The sequence below is a fragment of the Manacus vitellinus genome, unplaced genomic scaffold, assembly GCF_001715985.3.
Source record: "Manacus vitellinus isolate BGI_N305 unplaced genomic scaffold, ASM171598v3 scaffold_7_pilon, whole genome shotgun sequence".
Lineage (NCBI taxonomy): Eukaryota > Metazoa > Chordata > Aves > Passeriformes > Pipridae > Manacus > Manacus vitellinus.
This window is the reverse complement of record NW_021940813.1, coordinates 20,429,556-20,455,544: the sequence shown is the minus strand read 5'-3', so window position 1 is coordinate 20,455,544 and position 25,989 is coordinate 20,429,556. Positions and strand designations below refer to the sequence as shown.

Sequence of the window (25,989 nt, the reverse complement as noted above, 5' to 3'; positions counted from 1 at the left end):
GGAAGATCTATTATCAGACAAACAACATAATGAAACCCAGTGACTACAAATAACATGCAAACTTGGGAGCAGGAGTGCTTATCCACTTATATCATGGATGCTTTATTACACTGAATCAATATGGGATAGCTTCATGAAACAGTGTTTTAACCCGGCTGAGCCAGAAGATATGATCCAAAATAGGAATCACTGAGTTATCTTTCAGCTACTCTCACACACAGAATATTACAGACCACAAGTTTCTGCTGCAGCATTAAACTACAGTGTTAATATTTTTGCTATTAATTTTTATGTTCCATATGTGGCTAGGAGCAAGAAAGTTGTCATTAAAAAGCTGCACTAGCCTATTTTAAAATCTATACTATGCATGGAATTGACGTACATGTATTTTAAAAAAGGCCAGATGAGAACTAAAATCTTGGTTCATTTTGCTTCTTAAAAGAATTGCCTTGCAAACTTTCTCACCAGAATAGTTGCAATACATGTATATTCAATATGTGAAGATTACATATTCCCACTCACCAGGGTAACTCCCTCATCATTCTTTTGATTCACACTTCCTCCACTTGATATAAGCTGTTGGACATCTGTAAGCATTGTCATAGGTCTCTGTATCTTCATTTGGCGCAATGAATTCAGCTCTACACCTGGAAAAAGAAAAGGATAAAACCTTCTGCTCTTTCATTCATCAATAAAGAACAGATATGTGGTTTTGTGTTCTATGTTTGTAAAAGCTCAATCAACATTTAATTAGACTTCAGTGCATACTTATAGAACACGTTTACTTACGTACATTTACCAAAAAGTTTACTCATATCTTTGTCAGTCAGTACATGGATGATTTAAAGTCAGTCAGTAATATGAAATAAACTGCCCTGATTGCCCAGTGCCTGCAAGAGCAGTGGTAGGTAAAGCTGTTGCAATATCATTAAACCCACTGGGACTGTGAAAAGCTGTAAATGGGAAAAAAATTAAACAATCTCAGGAAGTCACTCAAGTGTTTGGTACTTATTTAATTAAAATTATTTTTGGCTGCATTCTTTCAGCCCCGTGTACACATCACAGTACCCAGACCAGTCCCTCAAATCTGTCGGCTCAACTGCTTAAGAGATTGTGAAGTGAAGCAAATGACAGTAAAACTCAACACTTTTTAATGTGCCTGGGTTATTTTTAACTGGGATTAGTTCTCCAGCTGAGCCTAGACCATTGCAAGGCCCCATAAACCAAAAGCAAATGTGGTGTGGAGGCAGGAACAAATGAGAGGGGATGAAAGGAATTAAGGTTATGAAATTGCTTATGTCAGCATTGCTACTGAAAGAAACAGTTGTCAAAGAACAGTATTAAAAAGAAGATAAGCAAGGCAGTCTATAACCGAAAGAAAATATGGTCTCCAGTCTGAAGAGGTTTAAAATTAGAAACAGGATACAACAAAAATGCTAAATTGTTAAATTAGCAACTGGTTTTAGGTTTATTGGAATATCTAACCAAAATTCAGGGCTTCATTCTTCTGCTTCTAGCTCCACATGATCAATTAAACCCATTTATAGAAAATGTAATTTGAGTATAAAAATTCTTCCTCTCTGCCCTGGCCATGACATAACAAAACACCCACAACATTTGAATAAATGATTTCTTTGTTCTCTTCCACATATGTCAGTGAGCTGAAAAGTGACAAACCATAAGTTTATTTAATTAATATATATTTAACTTCAGATTTTATCTTAAACAGTTCTTGAAGTTCTTTACATTACTGAAACAATAGACACATTTTTCAGGATAAAATCGTATTTTAAGTTTCTTAGTTTTAATCCACCCTGGAACTTGTATAAATGGGTGTACCATATGTAGTTCATCAAAGAATCCCAACAATTTTCTAACATGCTACTGTACACACTGCTTTATGTTCTGCTGCCTGCAACATTTGTAAGAGTTTTAGCTCTGAAGCGAAATGTTCAGGGTAAGCAGTCTTACTAGCCACATTCACTTATTCTTTTAATCACACCCGTCACCTAAATGATACTAAATAACACCAAATGTAAAACACAAATCTAAACATAAGATGGAGAAAATTATGTTTTCTGTATCTGGATTAACCCCATGATCTTTCACATAAATATAATTTAGACAAACACACACACATAAATATATATGAATGATACTGATAGATTAAATTTAACAGCCACCCCAAAGCAGAATGTGCTGACATCCTATTGCCTGACAGTTGCTAGACTAGAACACAACACGAATTTCATAGCATGTTCTCAGTGTCTCCTAACAATCAATGTATTTATTTAATCAGAATGAAAGCTTTTATGCCTTCATCATATTTCAGAGTAATGATTTTAAACTACCTGATGACATTTACAGATTACTGATGCCACATGGCACCAATTAAATCTCTTTTTTTCTTTCTGTTTCTGCCTATTTCCTGATTCTTGCAACAGTAAACTCATGGTTCAACATTCTTGTCTCAGTGGCAGAACTCTCTCAAATACCTAAGTTTATATTTCCAAAACACCATGTGGCATAAAGGGCAATATACACCCAAAATTAGTTATCGTTTGCAGTGCTAACTTAACATTTTAAACATACAATATTGACAGACAGCCAAAATGAAACTTCACTCATTATGATAAAGCTTTTTCTAATGTTGTCAGGTAAGAAAGATTAAAGTTAAAAAATATATGTAGCATTTTATACCTGAAGAGGGCATCCATTCTTAAATACTGCTGACAGAACTTATGTCAATTTTTTCTTTCTCTTGATATGTCTGCTAAACAATTACAATAAGTTTTGTTTTTCAAGGATAGAGGCGATAGGTGGAAATTAATGCACTACCTCTTTTGTCTGAGAATACTTCAAACACTCAAAACCAAAAACTAAGTTCACAATCCACAAATTAGAAATACCAGTTTAGGCTTCAGCAAAGACTTCTCTGGTGGGAAGCTGAGAAGCACATTTATCAAGCATGCACATGTATCATTCTCTGAGGTTCAAACAAGTAGACCTTGCCACTAAGTGCTTTCCCTTAATCAAGTCTGTAATTCTGGAGAGTCCACCCTCCCTCCCCAGGGAGTGATACTTTTCAGGAGTTCAGATGGAACAACAAAATGCTACTCATAAAGTAAGTAACTCTTTCTGCCTGAATCAAAGAATGACCTTCCCATTGCTTTTCAAAGGGGAAATGTGGTTTAGATATTCAGCTGAAATGGGATGACAGCCAGCATGAGCAGAGGAAGAAAAACAAATTGGCATGAACTATGGGAACAGATTCACATTTTAAAAAATGGAAAGTTAAAAAAAAAAAAAAGCCATAGGAAGGAAAATACACTCCAAATACCCTGTAAAATCAGAAGAGCTACACGCTTACCAGTTCTGCAGGAGATAAGATGGAGACGGAACACTTAAAACTGTAGTGACCCTGCAGGGCACACATTTGGTGATAAGTATCAGTGCTGATGACAGGCAGGAGCATAACCTAAAAGCTACAAAATAAATTACTTCTCACTGTTTAAGAGAAACACCTGACAAAGCCATTTCATGTACTTTGGCTGTCTCTCCCTCTCTGGCATATGATCATAGAAGTGACAACCCAAAGGAATAGAAAACCTCAGATAAATAATCAAAAAGTAACTTTCAAAAAGTTACAGTGATAAAGAAATACATGGCAAACAGAACTGAGGATTGCTATTAAAAATATTTTCCTCATAAATGCCCCGTACAAAGAAGTCTCTCCATCTGCAAGGGGAACACCTGTTCCTGGGACCAGTAAAAAGCAAAACACTGAAGCACTCTTTGGGAAATACCCACTGCACACACACTCAGCAGCCACTCCTGTTGTGACTTGCATGCGATTCCCCAGTGGGCTTATAACAGTCTTTAGGAGAGGTCAACCTTGTCTTGCGAACACAAATACACATTAAAAACTTAAAACAGCTTTGAGAAGCCAATCTCTCCCCCGTACTTCAGTCTTTTGTCACCCTGCCTATATCTGCCTTTCCTGCACAGAGTTGTAGATACAGTGAGGCTCTTTTCACCTCAAGTGTGATGAGCCTCTCTGTACTCTTCCGTAATTTGGGGGATACCATGGTTTAGAATTTGTATTTTTCTCTTGTGCAGCATAGAATAGGATAAACATATTCACAAAAAAAAATAAGAAAAAAAAAGTAATGGTACGGTTCTTGAAATAGTAATTTTCATTCATTAAAATATTCAGATATAGCTGTTACTTTATCCAGCTTTCTTTGCCTAAAGTTTTAGAAAGACTTTTCTAGCTGCTTAGTAGATAACTTTGTAAACAGCATTATTTTTGTTAGATTACATTGTTCAATAACTCTTGTGCATATTGCTTGACATTATGTGAATCTGATTTTCTGAGGTCAGCATATGAACAGATATATGTCAGTAACATTTATTATGCAAGAAGGGAAGCCAATATTTTCAGGTTCTGCAAAAGAATGTATGTTTGCAAAACTACTGAGGCCTATAGCTTTAATTCACCGCAGAAGCATCAACTAATTGTTGCTGGAGGGTTTTACCTGTTTGCCTTTAAAGATATTATATGACGTCATTACATATGCTTAACGAAGGATGTTTAGTTTCACAGACTTTCTCAGGTGAGAAGGGATCTTGAAGGTCACCGACTTCCAACCACCCTACCATGGAAACAGACACCTTTCACCAGATCAAGTTGCTCAGAGTCCCATCCAACCTGGCCTTGAACATTCCCACAGATGAAGTATCCACAGCTTTTCTGGGCAACCTGTTCCAGTGACTCATCACCCTCTAAAGAATTTCTTCCTAATATCTAATCTAAACCTACCCTCTTTCAGTTAAAACCACTGTCCTTCTTCCTACCACTATGTGCTCGTCTCTCTCCATCTTTCTTGTAGGCTCCCTTCAGGTACCGGAAGGCCACAATTAGGTCACCCCAAAACCTTTTTGTAGGTTGAACAAACATAATTCTCTCAGCCTTTCCTTGCAGGAGAGGTGCTCCATCCCTCAAATCATCTTAGTGGCCTCCTCTGCACTTGCTACCAGCAGGTCGATGTCCTTCCTGTGCTGGAGGCCCCAGAGCTGGATGTAGCATTGCAAGTGAGGTCTTACCACAGTGGAGTAGAAGGGCAGAATCACCTCCCTTGACCTGCTGGCCATGCTGCTTTTAATGCAGCCCAGGATACAGTTGGCTTTCTGGACTGATAAAGTTTATTTCCTTCTAGTCTGAAAATGCTATCAGAAACGAGATTCCCACCTCCTCCTCATGTAGCTATCAGAGTGACAATTCTCCCATCCTAGTGAAACATGCTTTTTTCCCTCTCTCTTCTATAAATGAGGATACTGATGACCCTTTCAGCTAAAATTAGTTAAATGAACTCTGTCTCTTCTTAACATTTATGCAAACAAAAACATTTTGTGTAATTTACTTTAATAGACTGGCACAATCTCAAGGCTTAATATTGAAGTATTCATTTTTGGATATGCATTGCATATTTATTATTTTATTTTGAATATGAATATGAGAACAAAGAAGCAAAACAAGTATACCACTGTCTCTGCTTACTTGTGACACGTATCATGTCTGAAATGAGATCTTCACATATGGTATTTCAATACTCTGGATTTCTCTGCAAGGTCTTAATGTGTTATGGTTAATTTTTTTTGTGAAAGAGCAGTAAAAGCAGGCTAATCAACACATACCACGGAGGCAGGAGCTGAGAGTGAATACAGGGCAGGCAGAGCACAGTCCCTCTATGCAAACAAGAAAATCGAGAAGGTCTGGTGATGGGAATCAAGGCCAGTAGCATTCCTGTGAACATCTGAAAAGCCTCTAACAACAAATCCAGATAAATCAGTTGAAGCAAGGAGTCAAGTCAGTGGTTCAGGGTTGGGGTCAGCAAGGGCACTGGACTACCATGGCTGGACGCTGGACACTGGACTACCTCAAGCAAGAACCTGAGCCTAAACATGGCTTCAGAGACAAAGGATGGGTGAAAGATCATGAGAATACTTCTCCCAGCTCTGCCTCACAACTTAGCTCTTTTCTCAGCCAATGGCTCCCAGGTTATATGGCTGTACCACATCACAGTTGGTTTTGAGCACAGGCAGCCAAGTGCCAGGGAGAAAGGTTGAGGGGCACATCGCAGGGCCTGTGGTGCACTGCAAGCACTGACGTTTTTTTCCAACTTGATAAAGGTTATAATTTCAGGAATTCTATAAAAAAATGATTATCCATTTCTTATAGTAACAGAATTAGATTATTCCTTGATAAGTTGGTTGAAAGGATACTAGAAGGGTATCCCCAACTTCTGATGTTCTTCACAATCTTCTTTCAAATCTTTGCAAAGCCTATTAGTCAAGGAGATGCCTGTTTTCCTTCTAGCATCAGTCAGTAGATCATAAACTACTAGCTATAACTTCAAATGTTAATTCCAGTGCCAAAAGTCTGCATGGTAGATTTAAAGGTTTTGCCTTTGATAGAAACATATGGGTAACATGTTGGAAGCACAAAAATATTAAGAGGAATCTAAGACTTCAAAGTCAGTTCCCCAAGAACTAGAAAAAAACTAAGGTAGCTTATTCATGCTTATATTAGAAGACATAAAGGCCAAAGGAAGATGTCAACTACGGCATTTTCTACTACAACTATGATGTGTCAGCTGTGTGCTTCATTTTTTGGACTTGAAGGGACCTACTGAATCATCTCATTTGGTTTCCTGTTCTCACTGGCAACACTAACACCTATCAATTAATACAGAAAATAGATTTCTTTGTGTGTGATAATCTTATCAATCAACAAGAATCAAAGTGAAAAACCTTTGAACCACCCTGAGGCTGTTTGGTTTTCATTGCATGTTTTTCTGTCCACAAACAGAAACTACTGCAACCTACTGCATCAATATTGTTAAAAGAAAATTTGTAAGCATAAATCAAGATCACAGTGCATATGGTTCTAAAATATCAAATATATCAGGGGATTTGGTTTTAGCTGAAGCTTGCTGATCTTTAGTGCTAACAATCCATATGTGTTAGCATTTTGGTCAGTTCTTACTGCAGTGTATTAGCGATATTTCCTTAATGTCTGTGAAATAGTTTTAAATATTAAAATCTAGAGCACTATTTTTCTGAAACTATGTTGATTTATATCAACTGCTTTTCTTGAATGCTCTGAAGAAACTATATTATTTTTTTCCCCTTGCTGGATTACTAGATTCTGTAGTGCAACCTCAATGTTAAAACATTTTGGTATACATATTCTGAACATTTTTTTTTAATTAATAGCAATCAAAACCGATGAAAAATATACATAACTGGGATTTTCATTTTGATCTTATTCTCACAAAAAGTGCCAGTGTGTTGAGAAACACACAACTGTATCTTCCAGGTGTTGGCAGTTGTGGGGCTGTTGGGATGGTTTCTGTGGAAGAGCCAAGGGCTGTCCCGTGAGGACCACAGACAGTTCTAGTCAGCTCTAGCAGGCCCACTGCAGGACACAGCTGAGCCGGTCAGCCACATGTGACCCATGGCAAAGCAGGTAGATATTCCTGAAGGAACTGCATACCTGTGAAAAACCCACACCGGAGCAGAGGAAAAGTGTGAAGAAGACTTCCACGACTGCCATGTACTGACTCCAGCTGTTTCTTACTACCTGAACCTATTCTAATTGACAATTTTCACCAAGTTGAGTCTGCTTTGCATGTGACGGTAACTGGTAAGTGATCTTACTGTCTTTATCTCAAACAACAAGCTTTCTCATCCTGTTTTCTCCCCCTGACCTTCTCAGGAAGGGAATGAGTGAGCAGCTAAATAGGCGTTTGGCTTTTAGTGCAACCACACCAGATTTTATGAATAATTTCAAGTTACTGTACATTTTAAATAAAAATTATTTTTTGGTGGGTCTTCCTATCACGTTAGCTTAATATATAATGTCAGTTTTACGGTAAATTTTTCCTTAATCCTTTGCCCACTAATTTTCTGAATCAGCTTTTCCTACACATGTCATTTCCCTTATGTTGTTAGTTAACTGTTAGCTTCAGGGAAATTCTCCTTATTTTAGTAATTTACAAGTTGGCTATTTCTAGCTAATGTTAAACACTTCTTCAAATGTCTTCAGTGTAGGATTCCGTACTAACACTTAGTTTCTTTTTTTTTTTTTTTTTACTCTACCTACTGCTTCAAGGCAAAAAAATAAATTTATTCCTTCTATTTTGCAGCTGAAGAATAAAGCTTAATCCATTTGCCAGTAAGAATTTAATAAACCATGGTCTATTTTTGTGAAATCTGCACAATATTTGAACTGATTTAAACCATACAAAACTACCTAAATAGATAGGACTTGCACATGATTTTGGCTCTATGTACAGTTTTCTGAGACACCTGGATATGAGCCCTTTAATATTCTGATCCATTATTCATACACCTCGGAATACCAAAATAGATTTTGCTGAAGTGCATGAAATCTCTATTACCATGAAGGGTCAATAAGCTTTAACCACCTATTCTAAATTAGAAAGTGAATTGTTAAACACAAAAAGAATATTTTGTAGAAAAGCAATGCCCATTTTTTGTTACGTGTCATAGTAGAAAAAAGAAATATCTTCTATACCTTTGGGTAGATATGTTATTTACACATAGTCATTCTTAGAAAAATAAAATCACAACAGATGATTTTCTTTTGCTTTTTTAAGAATCAGCTACTGCATAAACTCTCACTATACAACACTCAAGAAAGACATTAATTCACAAATAGTCTTTTCTCAGATTAAATAACGTGGTTGATGTTCTTCGAATGCACCCTGAGTTTGACTGACACATTTTTACAGCAGAACATTCTGACTCTAAAAGAGAGAACACACTAACAGTCATTTGAAGTTCAATAATTTTACATTTTGTTAATAAATCAAAAGCTTTGCCGTAAAACATAAAGATGTTACTTGTTAAAATTAAGGTTATGGAATGCGCCTGGTGGACTTTCTTGATGATTCCAATAATCAACCAGGTTCAGAATAAAACAGGAAAAATAATGAAAAATCACCTTTTCATTTCACCTCTGGAAGGAGACACTTCCTGGAAGTAAACAATGAAAGGATAAGAAGCTAGAGGTGTAAGTGGCAACAAAGAAAATTCCAACTGAAAGTAAAATGAAAAGAAATTACATGAAGATGGATTAGCACTGGAATGGGAGCCCAGATAGACAGTAGGATCTCCAATCCAACATGGCTCTCAGTAACCTGGTCTACTCTCAGGTGGCCTTGCCTTGGCAGATATCGAAGTCCTTAAATGTCATGACTTTCTTTCCATAGCAAAACAAGAACACCAGTAACATGCAAAACCAGTAACATCTTGGCACAGAACAAATTCAACAGCTTTTACCAGTGTTTTCCTTGTGGCTGGTCAAACAAATAACCCTTCCACTCTCCAGAGGCAGAACATTTCCCAGCACTCCACTAACGGTGGTAGGAATTTAGACACCAAAGTTAGAGTAAAGGCGCCTAAATACAGACTTGTAAATTTAAATATCATAAAAATCATCCTACATAGCAGACTTCTATGTCTCAGGTGTTCTGGGCTCCTTTTATAGCACTTGGAAAGAAGCATGAAGTTCAGATGACCCCTTACAGATACCTACCTTCGAAGTATCTCTTTTGCTCTAAGAAGGGTTTGGTATAGAGTGACTACCAGACACTTGATTTAGATAAATCAACCCAAATAAAATTCTAAAGCTCATAAGCCCACTAGGCTTCTGAGTGCCTGCTGGTCTGATGGTTACATTGGGCTTAGCTAAGAGTTAGTAGAGGTAGATCTCACCTTCATAATGTTTAAGTTTTTTAATTTGGAAAGTTCCTACATTCACAGAATCATTGTTTACTGATGAACAGTGCCTCTCCTATCTACTGGAAAAGAGGTATCAGTGATACCTAAAGAATCAAAAAAAAATCCACTGTTCCATGCAAGTTCCTTCAGTGTAAACACTTTGCCAAGGAGTTAGCCAATCTTTTTTTTCTTTTTTCTCAAATCTATTTTATTTTGCAAACAAACAAATAGAGAGACAAACCAAGATAAGAGGAAACATTTTCTGATAGATCTGCATTAATAATTGCAAGTAAGCAGACTACCTCTTGTATGCTACAGGCTTGTAGCATGCTACATGTTAAATACCACGAGCTCAAGTATTCAGACCATTACGACTCCAAATATCTGCATTTTTCAAAGCAATAAAGTTAATAGCTGTCTTGCCATTAGGAAAATCCAAAACCAGAGTTCCTGAGCTGCAAAGACATTGCCAAGCACAGAGGAAGAAAAATTATAAAACAGACCTACGCAACACACTAGATGTGCTATGGACTAACAGTATAGAACCTGATAATGAGTGTGATTTCCTTGACAGTGTAAGTTAGCTTCTATTTTAAGTGTTCATTAACAGAATATAATTTAACTTAGTTTATGCTGAAAAAGATTTCTTACAGGGAGGCGATGTTGAAATCACACATTTTTACATTACAATTCATTATTTCTGCTTTAATGCCTTTTCCTCAGAGTTAAGATGAGCCACATACAATGTTATAACAACCTATTATAGTCAAAAGCAATGCTAGAAATCTCACTTCAGAACTCTTATCTAAGTTTTGAACTGATGAGCAACAAACCCATTTTTTCAACACAGGTCCTGTCATCTATAACATATTAAGCATAATTCATAATAGAAATCTACCTACAGTATTTTCATAATTAAAAAAAAACACCAAAACCAATACTGATATTTTTGAATAAGTGATAAATCATCATATGCATTTCCATTCAAACAGTTGGCAGAGATTTATTTATTTAGCAGTCACTTGAAAAAATATACTCTGAGACATACATAACTCACATGTGAAATGAAATACAAATGTGAAACCTGGTCCTCGAATTGTTAAATTAATTGTTTTAAAAGCTTCTGCATTGTTGCAGTTTTTTCTGCCTTGAATTTACATTCTAGTATCTCCACATGAAAGGACAAAAGTAGATTTGACAATGGCAACTGCCACTACCTTTGTTAGTTTTTCCAATCTAAACACACTGAAAAATTTTGTGACTCCAAATCATCTTCCTGCCCTTCATCTCCGAAGTCATATAGTTCAATTTGCTTTGGTGTGACTTACATTAAATCAATATACTTCCTTATCATTTTTATGACATTCCAAAAGCTGAAGAGCTGACTTACCATTTTCTTCCAAGTACATCAGAAGGATGTTGCTAGATTCAGTCCCTTCTACAGCATAATCAAGTGCAATATTTCCATTAACATCTTGCAGAAGCACATTTGCTCCAGCCTACAGACAAGAATTAAAAGCATTTTAGGATTTTGTAGTGAGATCTCAAAATACAACTGGGGTTCTTACACATTCCCATTCAAAAACACTTCAAAGCTGGGGATCTTTGACAGCAGGTTTATTATAACCTTAAACAAAACCAAACACACAAAAAGGCAAAGACAAAATAAAGGACTCTTGAATGTCAGAAAGCTGGCTTTGTTTGAGGCAGCTGACACTGTTGCCACACTAGCTGTCCAGTCTGCCTTTGCTACACAGATGTCTGAGCTGCTCATCAGTGAGTTTTGGAACCACCACCATTTGCAGCAGTATTTTTAAATAAGCTGTCACAGATTACAGTCAAAAGCACTACACAGTAACCAGCAGCAGTTCAAAAGCTGACTGACAAGCAGCATAGACACCCCTGCAGAAGGGATGGGTAGACAGCTGGTATGGATAACCTCGTCAGCTGGCCCGACCTCTTATGGCCTCATCCATCAATCCAACCTCAAAGAGAACCATCCATTGCCAAATAAAATTGCCATTTGTCACTAACTGGAGACAATGAAAGTGAGTTTGATGATTTCAGCTGAAATTTCAGGCTGAAATTTCTTTAATTCAAAATTCAATATGAAGGACAGACAACTAAGAGGAACCATTGAGGAATGGGGTGGGTGGGAGGAAGAGATTCATGAAAAACTTGAAAAGAAATCACCAGCATGATAAGAAAACTTGTATTTTCTATATTAAATATTGTTAATGTAGGAATTTGCTCTATGAAGGGGAATCTTTTTACCTTTTTTTTTAATAAGAAAGCTCTCATACTTGAAAATTCATAAATGTCTGGTGGACATAAAAGTTTACTACTGTTACATCACTAGAAGTTACAAGACCAGTTAAATGTAATTTATCTTCCTCAAGGGGTCATAATATTATTTAAAGTGTCCTCTCTATTGCTATTAACTGCAAGGAATTACGAAATAGGACCTCAGGTAAATTTAATAACTTTTCTTAACAGCTTGTATGATAAAGAATTTAGCTAATACAGATGAGAAGTACCAAGGACAGTCTCTCTTAAAACCACAGCAGCAGCGGTCAAGTGTAATATGAAATTATTAATAGAATGTATGACTGCTTCTTTCAGGAGCTTTCTCTGCAAGTATTGTATCAAAAAAAACCTCGGAACGGGCTCCTGACTCCTGCATTCTGAGCTCCTGGCTCAGAGTGAAATATGACATGAAACACTAGCAAATTCATGTAGGCCTTATGTCATCAAATTTAAGGTATAGTCTGAGGTGACAGAGAGGCATCAAAAATAACTCACCTCAGCTGTTTCAAACACCTCAGATATCCTACTAGACCATATTCTATGCAGCAAAATAATCTATCCTGCTACAAAACACACTACATTCTTCTAGTTTTCTCTTGTTGTTGACTGTAAGGGAAGCCTAGACAACAAATTGAAATTATATGTATATTTGAATTGCTAAACAATATTAGATGAGAGGATTTGACTCTCATGTTTAGTGAAAAGGAATGAAAGGAGACTTGCAAGTGTAAAATCTTACATTCATTATAGTGCTATGAAAATAAATTTCCTGTCCTGCCAGATAAAATCAAAAAATTATAAAAAAAAGCAAATAAATGGTGGATTTGAAGATCACAGGATCTTTGAAGGATGTTTTAACTACTTATTGCACTTGTTCCACTACTAGGAAGTATGATTTTTGTTTGTTTTGTTTTCTATTCACTGATCCATGAGAGTTTGCTGGTGACGGTAGAATTATGGAAGAAACACAATTTCATATCTAACTGATATGCAGATAATAAAACCCCCACAAACTGTTGCAGGTATCTATTCTTTCTGGTATATAGATAATCTCCAGGCAATGCTAGAAGAACGTTTTCTTCTTTGTTGAGTTAGGAAACCAAATGACCTTTGACATATAAAGTCAGGAAAAAATGGGATAATTATCTTGGTCAGTAGCACACTTTTAACTCATCTCTAAGATGCAATATCACTGAAAGAAGAATTTAATGTGGAATTACTCAGCTCCAAGTAATTTTTATTGGGTACTTCTATATTAATTCCTTTCTTAAGAAATGTTCACAATGATCCCAAACAGAAGGTCAAGTTTGGTGAAAGTTGTGGCAGAAGAAGTAGGAGAAGGTCTCAGAATTTAGGTGAAGATGCAATTCTGTATAATGATGCACATCTAGTGTAGTATCTTGCTTGAAAAAGACATATTTTGTGGTTTTTAATAATATGCATTTTTAGTACAGTGTATCATCCCTGCCTCACAGCTCTGTGAGCTTACTGAGGATGTGCTCTGTCTCTCTGTCCAGCTCATCAATGAAGACCTTGAACAGGACTGGACCCACTATTAACCAGTGAGGTACATAACTAGTGTGGAACATGTGGCAGGTAGCAAATATTACAGACACTGCACCTTTAGTTTAAATTCAGATGCTCAGAATTGTGTTAATGAACTTGAGTGCTATTGTTACATATATGACCTCTTAGGCCAGACAATAAGAACTCCACATATGATTAGAGATGGAATTCAAATTATCGGAATATAGTCCTACTTTGTTCTTAGGTTTCTGTTTATAGCTCTTGAAGAAAATGTGAGGAAAACTGTTCCCAGGGTGCTGATATTAGTTTCCAAATTTACATGCATGCCTTGTTTATTTTCTAAATGCTATGACATATTTATTCCATTTCAATACAACTCACTTGAATTCTGCATGCAGTGCTCAATATATGTGAAAAGTTACTAGCTTACTTATTCTCAACACATCCTCATTCTCAAGTAATTTCTCAATAAAAATGATAAATATATTGCGAAACTTTATCCAATATATCTCATATATATAAAAAATATTTTTGAGAAAAATATTTCTCTGCAATGATAAATTGCTTCTATTTTAGAAAGACTGCAGAAGGAAGGGTTTTAAATATATTATTTTAAAATGTTCATCTAGTTCAATACACAGAATGCAAAATGCAACTGGACTGCATGCTGTGCCATGCAGAACAACATCGATATGTAGATACAGCATAAGAGATTGAACTCTAGTGATCAATAATAATTGAGTGGACAGTATCCGATTTGCAAAGTATTCCCATGTGATCAGAAATCTGAGCCTGCTGCCAAAGAGAAAATACCTTTGGCTAGTGAAAGGAAAAAATATTTCCTTTCTAGTTCCAGAAATGATGATTCAAAATACTTCAATTTATCTCAGAATCACTTTACTGTGCAATTTTTAATCCCATTTTAATTTTCCTACTTACTTATTTGTAGAATCTCTGACAAGTTTTCATTTCAGAAAACCAGAGTAGAATAGCTAAAGTCCACATGTATGCAAAAGTAGCAACCCTAAAGACTAGGTAAAGGGCTCAGGAGCAATATAGCATGAGGTAGGTTAAAGGTACACAGTTTCACAGTACTGATTTACGTGCATATCCACATTTTTTGCCAACACGATGCAGTTTGAGTCGACTTCCCATTCAGTGGAAGAGAGATGAACAACTACAGATTCACTGTAGAGTACATGATACAATGTACGTTCCCACTATAACTTATCCCATGACCACATCTTTGTATAGCTAAACTTGTAGCTAATTTAGGATAGTACAGAGATGATCACTGCTTTTGCGCAGCAGGATACAGTAAGACTGAACTCTTCCTTCCAAAATAATACTCCAGAAGATGGGGAAAGAACCAGACAGCTTCTGAAGTCTAAGCACTACTGGAAATTTTGATTTGCAAGAACTTACAAAAACTTGCAACTTCATCACATGTGAACAGACTGTGAGCACAGCCAGAGTCCTCTACCACACTCTGTCCCTATACAAGCTACCCCTTGCCACTTGGCCCAAACATCAAACTATAAAGACAGTCACAAACTCTTAGGACTATGCTGCTGTAGCTAAATCCAGTGGATCAGTGTACAAGTTCCCACTGGTAAGATAAGAGTTCAGTTTAGTTCATAGTCTACATTTACAAAGCCTAATTAGTGACACTATTAACTCACAAGCAAACAATTTATTTTTAATTTTCTCCATCAAACTTCTTTTTAGGAATTAATTAAATTCTAAAAACCAATTTAACATCCAGAGGGGTAAATCTTTCATTGAATGTTTAATTTTTTAAAAGGTCTTAAAACTTCCTTCTGTGCTATTTATTATCTGGCTAATAATCCTTGCTACTGTTTCTTATTTCCAGTGTTTCTTACACATCTTATGATTCCCAAATGGGAAATATATCTACTTACCACTACTCAGAAAAAAAAAAGAAGGACAGAGAAATCTCCATTCTGAGGAATGTCCCTATTTACAGATCTAAAATAATTTATTTTCTTTTGTCTCTCTGAAATCCACAAAATTTTGTGTATCAGCAGTCTAACTTCATCAGGATAGGTGAAAACCATATGAAGAACTGAGGGTTTAGACCTTCTCCAGTCATCTCCAACCATCTCCAACCATCTCCTATATTCAGGGACAGAGTTCTAACCACTAGGTTGTATGTCCAGAAACATAACACTATCACAACAGTATGGATTGCAGTATAATCTGATTTAGGCATTCTTAGAGGACTCCTAACTTACTGAGGTTCCCCAAGCGCTTGGGAAGGATCTGGGCGCTTCTCCGCCTAGGTACCACCTTTAGCTCCCCAGCTAGGATGTTACAGCTTTTGCACCCAGTGAACTTTGTGGTCAGATGGGTTACCTGATTGAACTGCTTTCTGAACCAGAGTCCTCATCGATCCACTTTAGGTGAAAGATGGGAAGACTCCTGAAAGTCTGACTATGATTCATTGAAATTCAAGCTTAAAATCCTGTCTTGTGTTGCATGCCTTAAATTACTCTTTCAAATTTGTGTACCATGCAGGTTATTTAAATACTTGAAACAACTACGTAATTTAGCTTTACTTATATAGTAGAAAGTCACAGATGTGTTTTGTTTTATTTTTCAATACAGAAGTGATGACCCAGCATGTGCCTCTGTCACTGAGGATTACCACCACTGGCTTCATGAGGCTTTATGAAGGTGATCAGAAATACCCTGAGGAATATGTGTGGGTAAAAAAAAAAAAAAAAAAAAAGGAGAGAGGTAGAAAGAAATATTAATATACCTGTTGAGTTTTCTCCTGGGAACAGGCCTCTGCACAGTTCTTACTATGGTTCAATTGTTCCACAGTATGCTAGCTGTGTGCAATTTGAGCAGTCACCTATCAACCCCACAACAAAACCTGACTTTTTAAAATGTATTTATATTAGTGATCTATTTTTATTCAATTCCACATATTCCATATGCATATAATTCTATACATTTATATGCATGCAAATGTAGAAACATTTACATAGCATTCTCTCTTCTATGTTCATCACTTTCCTGCAGGGAAAGGCTACCATTTTTTTCACTAACAGCTTGAACAATTAACTTTTTCTCATTTTTTAAAAATATAACCACATGATTTACAAACTGATCCTTTTTATAAAATGGCATTAACCATGGAAGTAGAACAAGACTAAATGTAGTTCTTCAGAAAACATTTGTGGTATTTCACTTTCTTTGACATGAGTTGTTAAGTTTTTCCCCCTTTATTGATCTACTTCTTCACATTAATTCCATTAAAAGATTTTGCTCATTGAAGGATATTCAAGGTTTACATACACCCATCTGCATGTTCTCATGTATACTAAAGTAACAGTGCAAATGGTACATCCTTCCAAAAGTCCTTAGTATGCTACCAGTTAAAAAGAAAGCAACAGTAATCAGGATATAATGCTCTATTTTTTTTGAGAATAAGGAAACGTATATGAAATCACACACACTCGTGGGTTCCATGGTGCCATGGGATCTTGTTCTCCAACCTCAGTGGTTTGCATAAGTTCTCATCCAAGATACCAAATTCCACAAATCTAGCTCGCTCCTCTTTATGGCTCCTATTAGGCTTGTTAATAAAGTGAAAGGAATAAAGTTGCTCTACACATTATTGTGGTTTAGGTCATTAGCACTGGATCTCACTTTTTACAAATTCACAGTGCAAAGCAGATGAGGAACAGTTCTCAAGGCAAGGCTCAAAAAAAAAAAAAGTCAAAGACTTCTCCACATTGGGAAACCACAGATAATGAAATAAAAGATTAAGTGAGATTGAGCAGCTGCTCTCTGTTCAAAAACATGTTTTCCTTTCAACTCATTTCAAAAACAGATTTTCTGTAGGCAGGAGATTATTTCACAGAAATAACAATTTAGCTACTAGAAGAGCTGGGAAAAAATGAGCTAAAAGTGCTAAAAAGCAATTATAATTATAGATCTTGTGTTGACAGTTCCCCTATCTGCTATCATAATCCAGATTTACCTGCTTAGTAAGAAGAAAACTGAGAGACACAAACTGAGTTATCTCTTTTGTGTTCTCTTTATGACTATAGAACAATCTAGAAACTATTTTACTAAATCCAGATATTGTCTTGGAATGCTGATTATAGCATTAGTACTTTCATTTTAATTTTTTTCCACATAATCTTTAAGGAAGTCCCTTTCCCATGATACCACAGATGTTTGGAAGATAGATAATGAATTTCTATCAATTCCAGAGTAAAGAAAAGATTCCTGTTCCAGAACAAAAAGTCAAAAGAAGTCCATGAAAAAGGCTGATTCAGGACTAGAAGTCTAAAATGCAGGGTACTTCTTTCTAAATATTTGCTTTTACTCCTCCTCCCCAAGGTCTTAACAGAGAATGGAAGAGGGACCATAAATGTGCACAAGCCATCTATAAAGATATGTAAGTTCCAGCATAGTCCATGGCAAACAGTAGTCACCTTGAAGCTGCTCTATCTTCAGTTTTGCCTTTAATGAACCTGAATGTAGCTCGTCATAAGAAAAGGAAAAAAAGAGAACATACTCCCTTTATGGAAGACAGGAGTGGGTCTGATAGAGAATCATTCACCAAACAGGGATGTCTGCTACACAGCTAAGGCTAGTGGCCTCATTGCTTTCATATATCTTGAAGAAAAACATCTATGCTGAAATTTCATCTATACAAAAGCAATTTTTCACAACCCCATTCTTCATCCTTTTTAGGGCAATTTCCATCAATGCAGTCTGAGGAGAACACACCTGATATTTTATTAAATGGGAATTTCAGTAACTCCAGACTGATGACTTGAGCTATGTTTTACAAATAATAAATTATTATTCGTAAAATATGTTTTACAAATAATAAACTATAACTTCTCTCAGGCGGTTAAGTTACTTGCAGTTAGTTAAGTTCCACATCAAAACACCACCATCCCTCGACCATAATGCATGACAGACCTAGGTATTACTTTTCCAAAATAATAGGTTTTTCCTCAATAAGTTCTTATTTATTGAAACCTGAACTATTAAAAGTATTGAAGAAATGCAAACAGCAGTCTCACTATGTAGGAGTTTCCAAATGGAAAATATTTTCTTCCTTTCTTTCCAGAGTGTCTTTTACCAAAATAATCTGAACAAGAACCCAAACTCCATACACATACACACAGTTTAGAAGTAAAATCTGTGGATCACAAATCAAAGTAAGAACTGGAAAGGTTTAACTGCATCAATCATACTTGATTTGATCCTTGCATACCTTACACAGGTTTGTGTAGCAACAGAGAAAATGCAGGGAACAAATCCTTCTGCTCAGCTGATTTCCCTCACAGTGGATCATCATCTTAAGGCACATTCATGAAAACAAATTCTCCCTTAATACAAATAGAAAAACCTCTCACTTCCTTTCAGGCAGACTTGCAGAGAGCACAGCTCTGTAAACTGGGTTGGCCCAATGCACCATTTGGAAGACTCCTTCCATAACCTTGAGTCAAAAGTTACCTGCAGCAGGAGTTTCCACCTCTCACACAGGAAATACACTGATGATTATCTTTCTGCAATATTTGTTCTGTTTCAGGGCTTTAAACTCTGTAAGAGTTGCTACCGTCTATGAGCTCATGCCTGTCACATTACCAAAAGTATTCTTTCACAAGGAGCAGGAACTGTCTGCCATCTGGATGAGCTTAACTTGTGATATAAGTAAAAGTTTGAATTCATTTTCGGCATGCCTGCTCCCACATCATAAAAACACAAACATAAAGCTCAATCCCTTATGTCTGTGACAACACAGCCTACAGAATCAAAGCTGAATTTAGCGCCTTATAAGTGCCCTCCAGGCACATAAAATAAAACAAAAAGGATAGAACACATATCTCCAACAAAACTCCACTTTAAAAGAAATCAGGAGATAATACAGTGCTGAAAATTTTATGCCAATACCCTTACGTAATTGTTAAAATAGATGCATTTGTATTAATACAAATTTATGTTATGCTATTATTACTTAATTTTTCCTTAATAGATATATGCTAAACCAGTCAAGGAACCATCATACAAATGCAATTGGAAATTCACTTATCCTTGTGTAAGTAAAATATTTCATCTGCTGTGTGGATACAAGTTCTTTGATTCATGGTACTTGTGGGTTGCAAAAATGGACACCAAAATCTGAATATGAAACTTAACTCCTCATCAAAACAGACTTTCTTGTTACAGACTAGAAATTAGGATTTATGGATACGTGCCAGTGTGCATAAACATCACAGTGTTCAAAAAATCCCAGGCACATGTCTCAGTGACACGCTAGTTAAGAAAGGATAAAGAAATCTACCAATACAGTGTCTGTTTATTAAAACCATCATATAGTTGTATACACATAAGATCACCAATGCCTACAAAAATCCCCAATTGTATTTGAAAATGTACTTCTAGGTTGTTAAATTACTGCACACAAATAATAAAAACAGTACTTTGAAATCATCAAAGTTCCACAACCATTTTGACAATCATTTAATTCATGAATAAGGCATTTTTTTCCCTTAAACTAATAGAATGTAGGCAATGTCAGTTCACAGAAAAGATTTTTAGTACAGTTAAAAAAAAAGAAAGGCTGTCACGGCACATATTACAGATTGCTTGACAGGCATAGTCTGTTTGACTAATGTATTCAGAAGATAAAAGAATTAGCACTGATGACTGAAAACTAAAGACCAACATTTTCCCATCTGTTTGTGCACCATGGGGACTTAATTCCACCCATCAGCTGGAAGGAATAGAAAAGGCAAAGAAAATCCCACTCAGTTCCAGTACTGAACACTTCTGATAACACTGCAGAAGTACAGTATGTTTTCAACAACATCTTTTAAAGTAAAATACAACTAAGCATAGTTAGGAAAGAAAAAGGTAATCTAGCCAGAAGTTATCAAATAAAAAAATTATGTACACTTCTCAAGTTACCACTATTTTCACGTCCCAGCACTACAACATTCATGAGGACTGGGGAACATTCTATTAATTCTAAATGCATACAAATTTGTACTTGGATCTTAATCAGTTGGCAAGTCGTCTGTCATGGTGGTTCTTCATATTCTGAATCCTAGCACACATCACCAAGGTTTCTCGGAATTTAAGGTCTTAATTTCTAAGCTAAATATTGTCTGTTTTCCTTGACTTGGCTTTGCCTCAAGGAATTATTCTTATTTTCTCTCTTCTCCCCCATACATATCTGAAAACACTCAGAATAATCCAGCTAGTTTGACTAGAAATTGGAAGAACACAATAATCACTTTTATTATATCCATGTCTGTTTCTTTACTTCCATACTTCATTCTGAATTTTTCCAACAGCTTCAAGTGATCATTCTTAACATAATCTAAATCTGTAGCTCAAATGCATAACCAAATTTTGCCATACAATTTGAAACTAATTGCTTTAGCCTCAATGTGTCTTCTTCATATGTACTCACTGCTGTTTCTAAATCTGTGAAGAAAAAGGCCATAAGAATATTTTTTCCTTTCTCTCAGGGATGAGACATTTTAGCTTAGCCACAGTGGTTGGGCAAATGAATCTATAGTTTCTGGTGTGACACTGACTTCTATCAACAAGCTTGGATCATGTGTAGAACAGATTCAAGTTTAGTTCAAGGGATCCCACATAGGAGGGATCCCAATTGGGTTTAAACATCCAATTCTCCAGTCTCTGCACACAAGCTTTATTCAAACAGAAACTAGAGGAACCAGTCTTACTCTCAAGTTATGCACTTGTCTTAATGTAAATCAATATTTCAGTATTCTACCTGCCAAAAATTTGCATTGCATTAAAAAAAAAAGGCAGCATTACATTAAAGAACAGCTAATGAAGAATTAAATACTTGTGATTTTCATCTCCAAAACCATAAATGACAAAAAAGAAAACAATAAGCATGTTTCTTTCTTACTTTCCTCCTTTATGAAGGTACCTCTTAGTTCAAGATACCTGTTGCACAGTTTTAGCAAGGGCTTCTCAGAAAACACACAAAAAGATGAAGCATTAGGGTATCAGGAGGGCTCTAAGAGCATGAAGACACTCCTTTTAGCTTAATATACAAAAAAAAATTAATCAATTGGAATAATTGTATGAATTGCATATACACGTTTGAATACAAAAAAAATAAGATATACTTTTAACTTTTTTAATCAAACCATTTTATTTGAAAGCAAGAAAAAATTAGAAGAAATTTCAGAATATTCTTTTTTGCTAAAATTTTGTATTTATATTGAAAGTTGAGGTAGACTAAAGGGACAATAAGGAAATTACAGCAAAATCTAGTTGCATGTTATATATCACAAAGAAAAGTTCTCTTCGCCTAGAACAGAATCCCATTCTATTGTTAAGACTGCAGCAAAAATGCAAAAGATCAGAATGAGGTCAACAAAAAGGGTGGTTGAAGTACAGAAGGATGGGTATTTGATTTGATATTGCCAGCTCTCATATTATTTGGCAAGAAAAGGGAATTAAAAGGGAAACTTCAAAGAGCATTGATGACTAAAGACTAAAATTTCCCCATCTGCTTCTGCACATGGGACTTGCAAACTTCCCATCAGTACCAGAGCTTATGGAAAAAAATGAAATTATTCGAGCACTGAATGCCTCTGATAACAGAGGAGCACATTTTCTTTTCACTTTTATTTTAATTGTAATCATTAAAAATTATGACAGGCACACAGAAAAATGATCTTTCCCTGTCCTATAATACTGCAACAAAAGGTCACTTTTTGAAATTATTGCCTTTAATTTTTAGAAGGAAATTCTCTTTCACACAGCAGGGAGTGAGCCTTTGGAATTGCCTGTCAAAAACTCTTTTAATCTGACACCACAGTTAGAGTTACTTCATAACCATTAAACAAGCTCGTAATTACATGAGGTTAAACAAATCTCATTTCAGGAGTTAAAAGAACACTCCCTGGGGTTAGTAAGAACTGTCATTTCTGTAATACTGGACAACCATCCTCTGATTATCCACTATAGTGCTGCTAAGTACAAATAGACAGCAAGTATTAACTTTTACTAATATGTTTCCTACTAAGTTCTATGTGTTTGCATGTATAGATACACACATGCATAAATAGGGGGAAGTAGCAGTAATACATACATATGCATATACATACACTCCAAACAAAACTGCTGGAGAAAGTTCTGCCTGCTAGCTTCACTTAAAAGAGTTTCCACCCACCGACCCATCAGTTGAATGCAGAACAAACAAAACAACCACATGGAACAGTGACAAATAAAGGAAGCTGATTTTGATGGCTCAGTAAAAATTGAAAGTAGTTTTTCAAAGAGTTCGTAGCTTAGATTCAATATAAATAACATAAATGGTGGAAAATCTAACTAGAGGTAAAACTGAAGGACCTGTTTAACATGATGATCTTCTCCTTACTCCCCCGTGTTTGGGAAGCTAGTCTTATCTTCCTGTCTATGCACACTGTCATAAATCCAAGTCTGTATTTATACAACTTGGAAAATACAGATACTGAATACAGATGCTGAATGTTTTGATTTTCATTCTCCAGTCCATCTTGAGATTATATACACACACACAAATATACATATACATATATATGTGTGTGTGTGTGTGTGTAAATTAAATATGCTTCAAATAGCACATGTAAATAAATATCATTACTTTAGGTATATCAGATATTAGTGATTTACTAATGCAGAGAAAAAGTCAGAGCCTATGTTAATGTATGTACACATACAGTAAAAAAAAAAACCAAAAGTCTGTACTACATGTCTCTGGTATAAAAAGCAAGATATTAAACAGTACATAAAAAACAACAGTTGTGTACAATGTATAGGTTCTGCAAAGATAAATACATCATGTAAGGAACTAAGAGTACAGAACTGCCATTTCGACTCATTTAATTTGCATTTTTATTATGAGACAGATTCATTGTGCTGATTGATAACATCAACATATTCCCAACTGTACAGGGAAGGGACTGTACAGCAGCTTAATCTGCACTCAGGGTGATGCTGTCTTGCTGGTTAGTAATTAAATCTAGATACTCTACAAACAAGTCATTGTGTGAAATACCAAATCTATTTAGGAAGTTTAGTATGAAGTCATCTTAATACAAAACTGGCTTCTCAGAACAGCAATGTATAATTAGATAACTCACATGAGCAGATAACCCTATTATTTTCCTCTGCTTGGGTAACAAATGAAGTGCAGTAGACATCAAAATCTGCCAGCCATAGGAAGTAGTAACCCGCTTTGTGACTGTAGCAAGTTATTCCCTAATATAACTATGGGGGAAATACACATTCCATGCCAAATTTTGTCATTGTTTATATGAAAAAAAATACATACACTTCCTAGCAATAAAACTATAACCACAGTTGACATTTATGTATTAACCAAACATAAGACTCCAGGTTTATCTGCACAAATTGCCCTCAATGGATTAACACATATATTGGAAAAGTGACAAAATTTTATACAAAATTGAAACAAATACTTTAAAGATGTAATGCTATGACATCGATCAAGGATTTATCTATGTTTTATCAGAAAAATTTGTTACTCATGTTCATAAAATGTAATCTTAGCAGTCAATGAAGAATAGGTACCTATTATCTTCCTATCACCTTGCCCGAAAACATTTGTCCACAGTCATTCCCTTACCATTCTCTAGTTTTCATTCCAAAAAATAAATTTTCCCAACTTCTTTCTTCCCAGTAAATCCAAATCAGTAATTTTGCAGTATTCATTTTAATTCAACAATTATTTCCCATTTTTTAAAATTTGGGGAAAATATTTACTGTGTTTAAAAAATTTGCAATATATCATAGTTTCTAATGGGAATCATTTGAAATTAAGGTAAGTCTGATTTGATAAACTTTGATTTCAAATAGCTGAAGATGCAGCTGTTATTCAGAAATAATATAAAAGGTTAGTTTTCTCCTTTACTTTCATAAGCCAGCTTTTATACACTTTCCAACATCTTTTTAGCTTTCTGTCCTTGCAGATAGCAATCACATCTTGCTCAATCTCATTATCAAAACAAAAATAAAAAAAAACTACATACAACTTTTCACTATTTTTCAGTTCACGGCTTTAAATTCTCCACTTCATTATGCATCCCTGTCTCATTGTCTTACATTGTTCTACACTGGATTGCACTACCTATTTTTTCCACACATAGTCTACACCAATTATTCTAGATTTGCAAAGTCAATGCTTTTTCTCCACCTTTCCTGTTTTAACTGAAAAGTCTTCAAAAACCTATGCAAATATGAGTCTTTTAATGACCTTCATGTCACCTCATTTATTACATCCACTAACTCTGCACTGTTATAATTTACCTAAACCATCTGCTTTCAATATGTAAGCCAGTTTTTCCTGCAGCAGTTTTCTTTTCAATGACTTTACACATCAATCTTTATGGTGGCATACCAAGATAAGTTGCCCTTGAACTTTTGATAAATTATATCAGTGTTGTATTTTCCCCTACCAGCTCATTCAGAAATTCAAGAATTTGTGGAGATTCATCTGACGGTTCTTTTTTCACAGTTTCATGCTCCCATGCCCTTCTAAATTATGCATTATAAACTATGCCACAGTGATATTTTATTCCAATATTTCTGAAATGAAAACACATAAAAATCCACGTAAGACTGAGAGTGGAGGGTTTTCATCTGAGTGACTTGGGTTTTGAGGTTTTTTAAAGTATTATGGGACAGTTCTTATCCAAATAAATTACACAGTATCAACTTAACTGAAAAAATATCTTTCCTCTAAAGTCTGGAAATCACACCTACCATCTTTGTCATAGTTCTGTTTTACTATAAATTTGGAGATGTTGCAAGATTCAGTCAATTTCTGTGAGATACTAATTTTTCTTAGCCTCAAGAAAAGGGTGATAGCAAGAGATTTCAAAAGACAAGATGTATCTTTCTCTCTTATGGTTGTGAATAACGTGATTAATTATGAAAAGAAGGTATGAGAAAGAAGGAACTGGAAGAGTTTCATCCATACTGAACATTTCAGTTTTCAGGAGTGCCTAAATATAAGGGCAAATGCAATCTTTCCCTGCCACCGAGGGGGTGAGGTGACAAAGATACCAGTAGGTAAATGTCCCCTTAAGAAGAAATACAGTATGCATATATGTGATGGTCCATTAGATCTAACACCAATGGTGCACTGAAAATCATTCAAACAAGCTGTTCAAGCCACTAAGCTGACAAAACCACCTATTTGCTTGTAGACCTCCCTTTTCTAGACTTAAAGAGAGACAACAACATACATTCTCTATCAGATTTACAGCTGGTTGACCTTCATGCTCCATTGATAGC

The 25,989-nt window shown here is 35.6% G+C and overlaps 1 protein-coding gene across 2 annotated transcripts in view; it reads right to left on the bottom strand.

Annotated features, from left to right (window-relative positions):
• Window positions 1-25,989, bottom strand: part of MYO16 (myosin XVI) — a 279,137-nt gene that overhangs the window by 190,926 nt on the left and 62,222 nt on the right. For both annotated transcript variants that reach the window (XM_018084334.3, XM_018084332.3), the window contains exons 5-6: window positions 11,201-11,309; window positions 523-647 (exon numbers count right to left, since the gene is read on the bottom strand). In XM_018084334.3, the coding sequence (XP_017939823.2) occupies window positions 523-647; window positions 11,201-11,309 (234 nt within the window). The remainder of the gene's footprint in view (window positions 1-522; window positions 648-11,200; window positions 11,310-25,989) is intronic.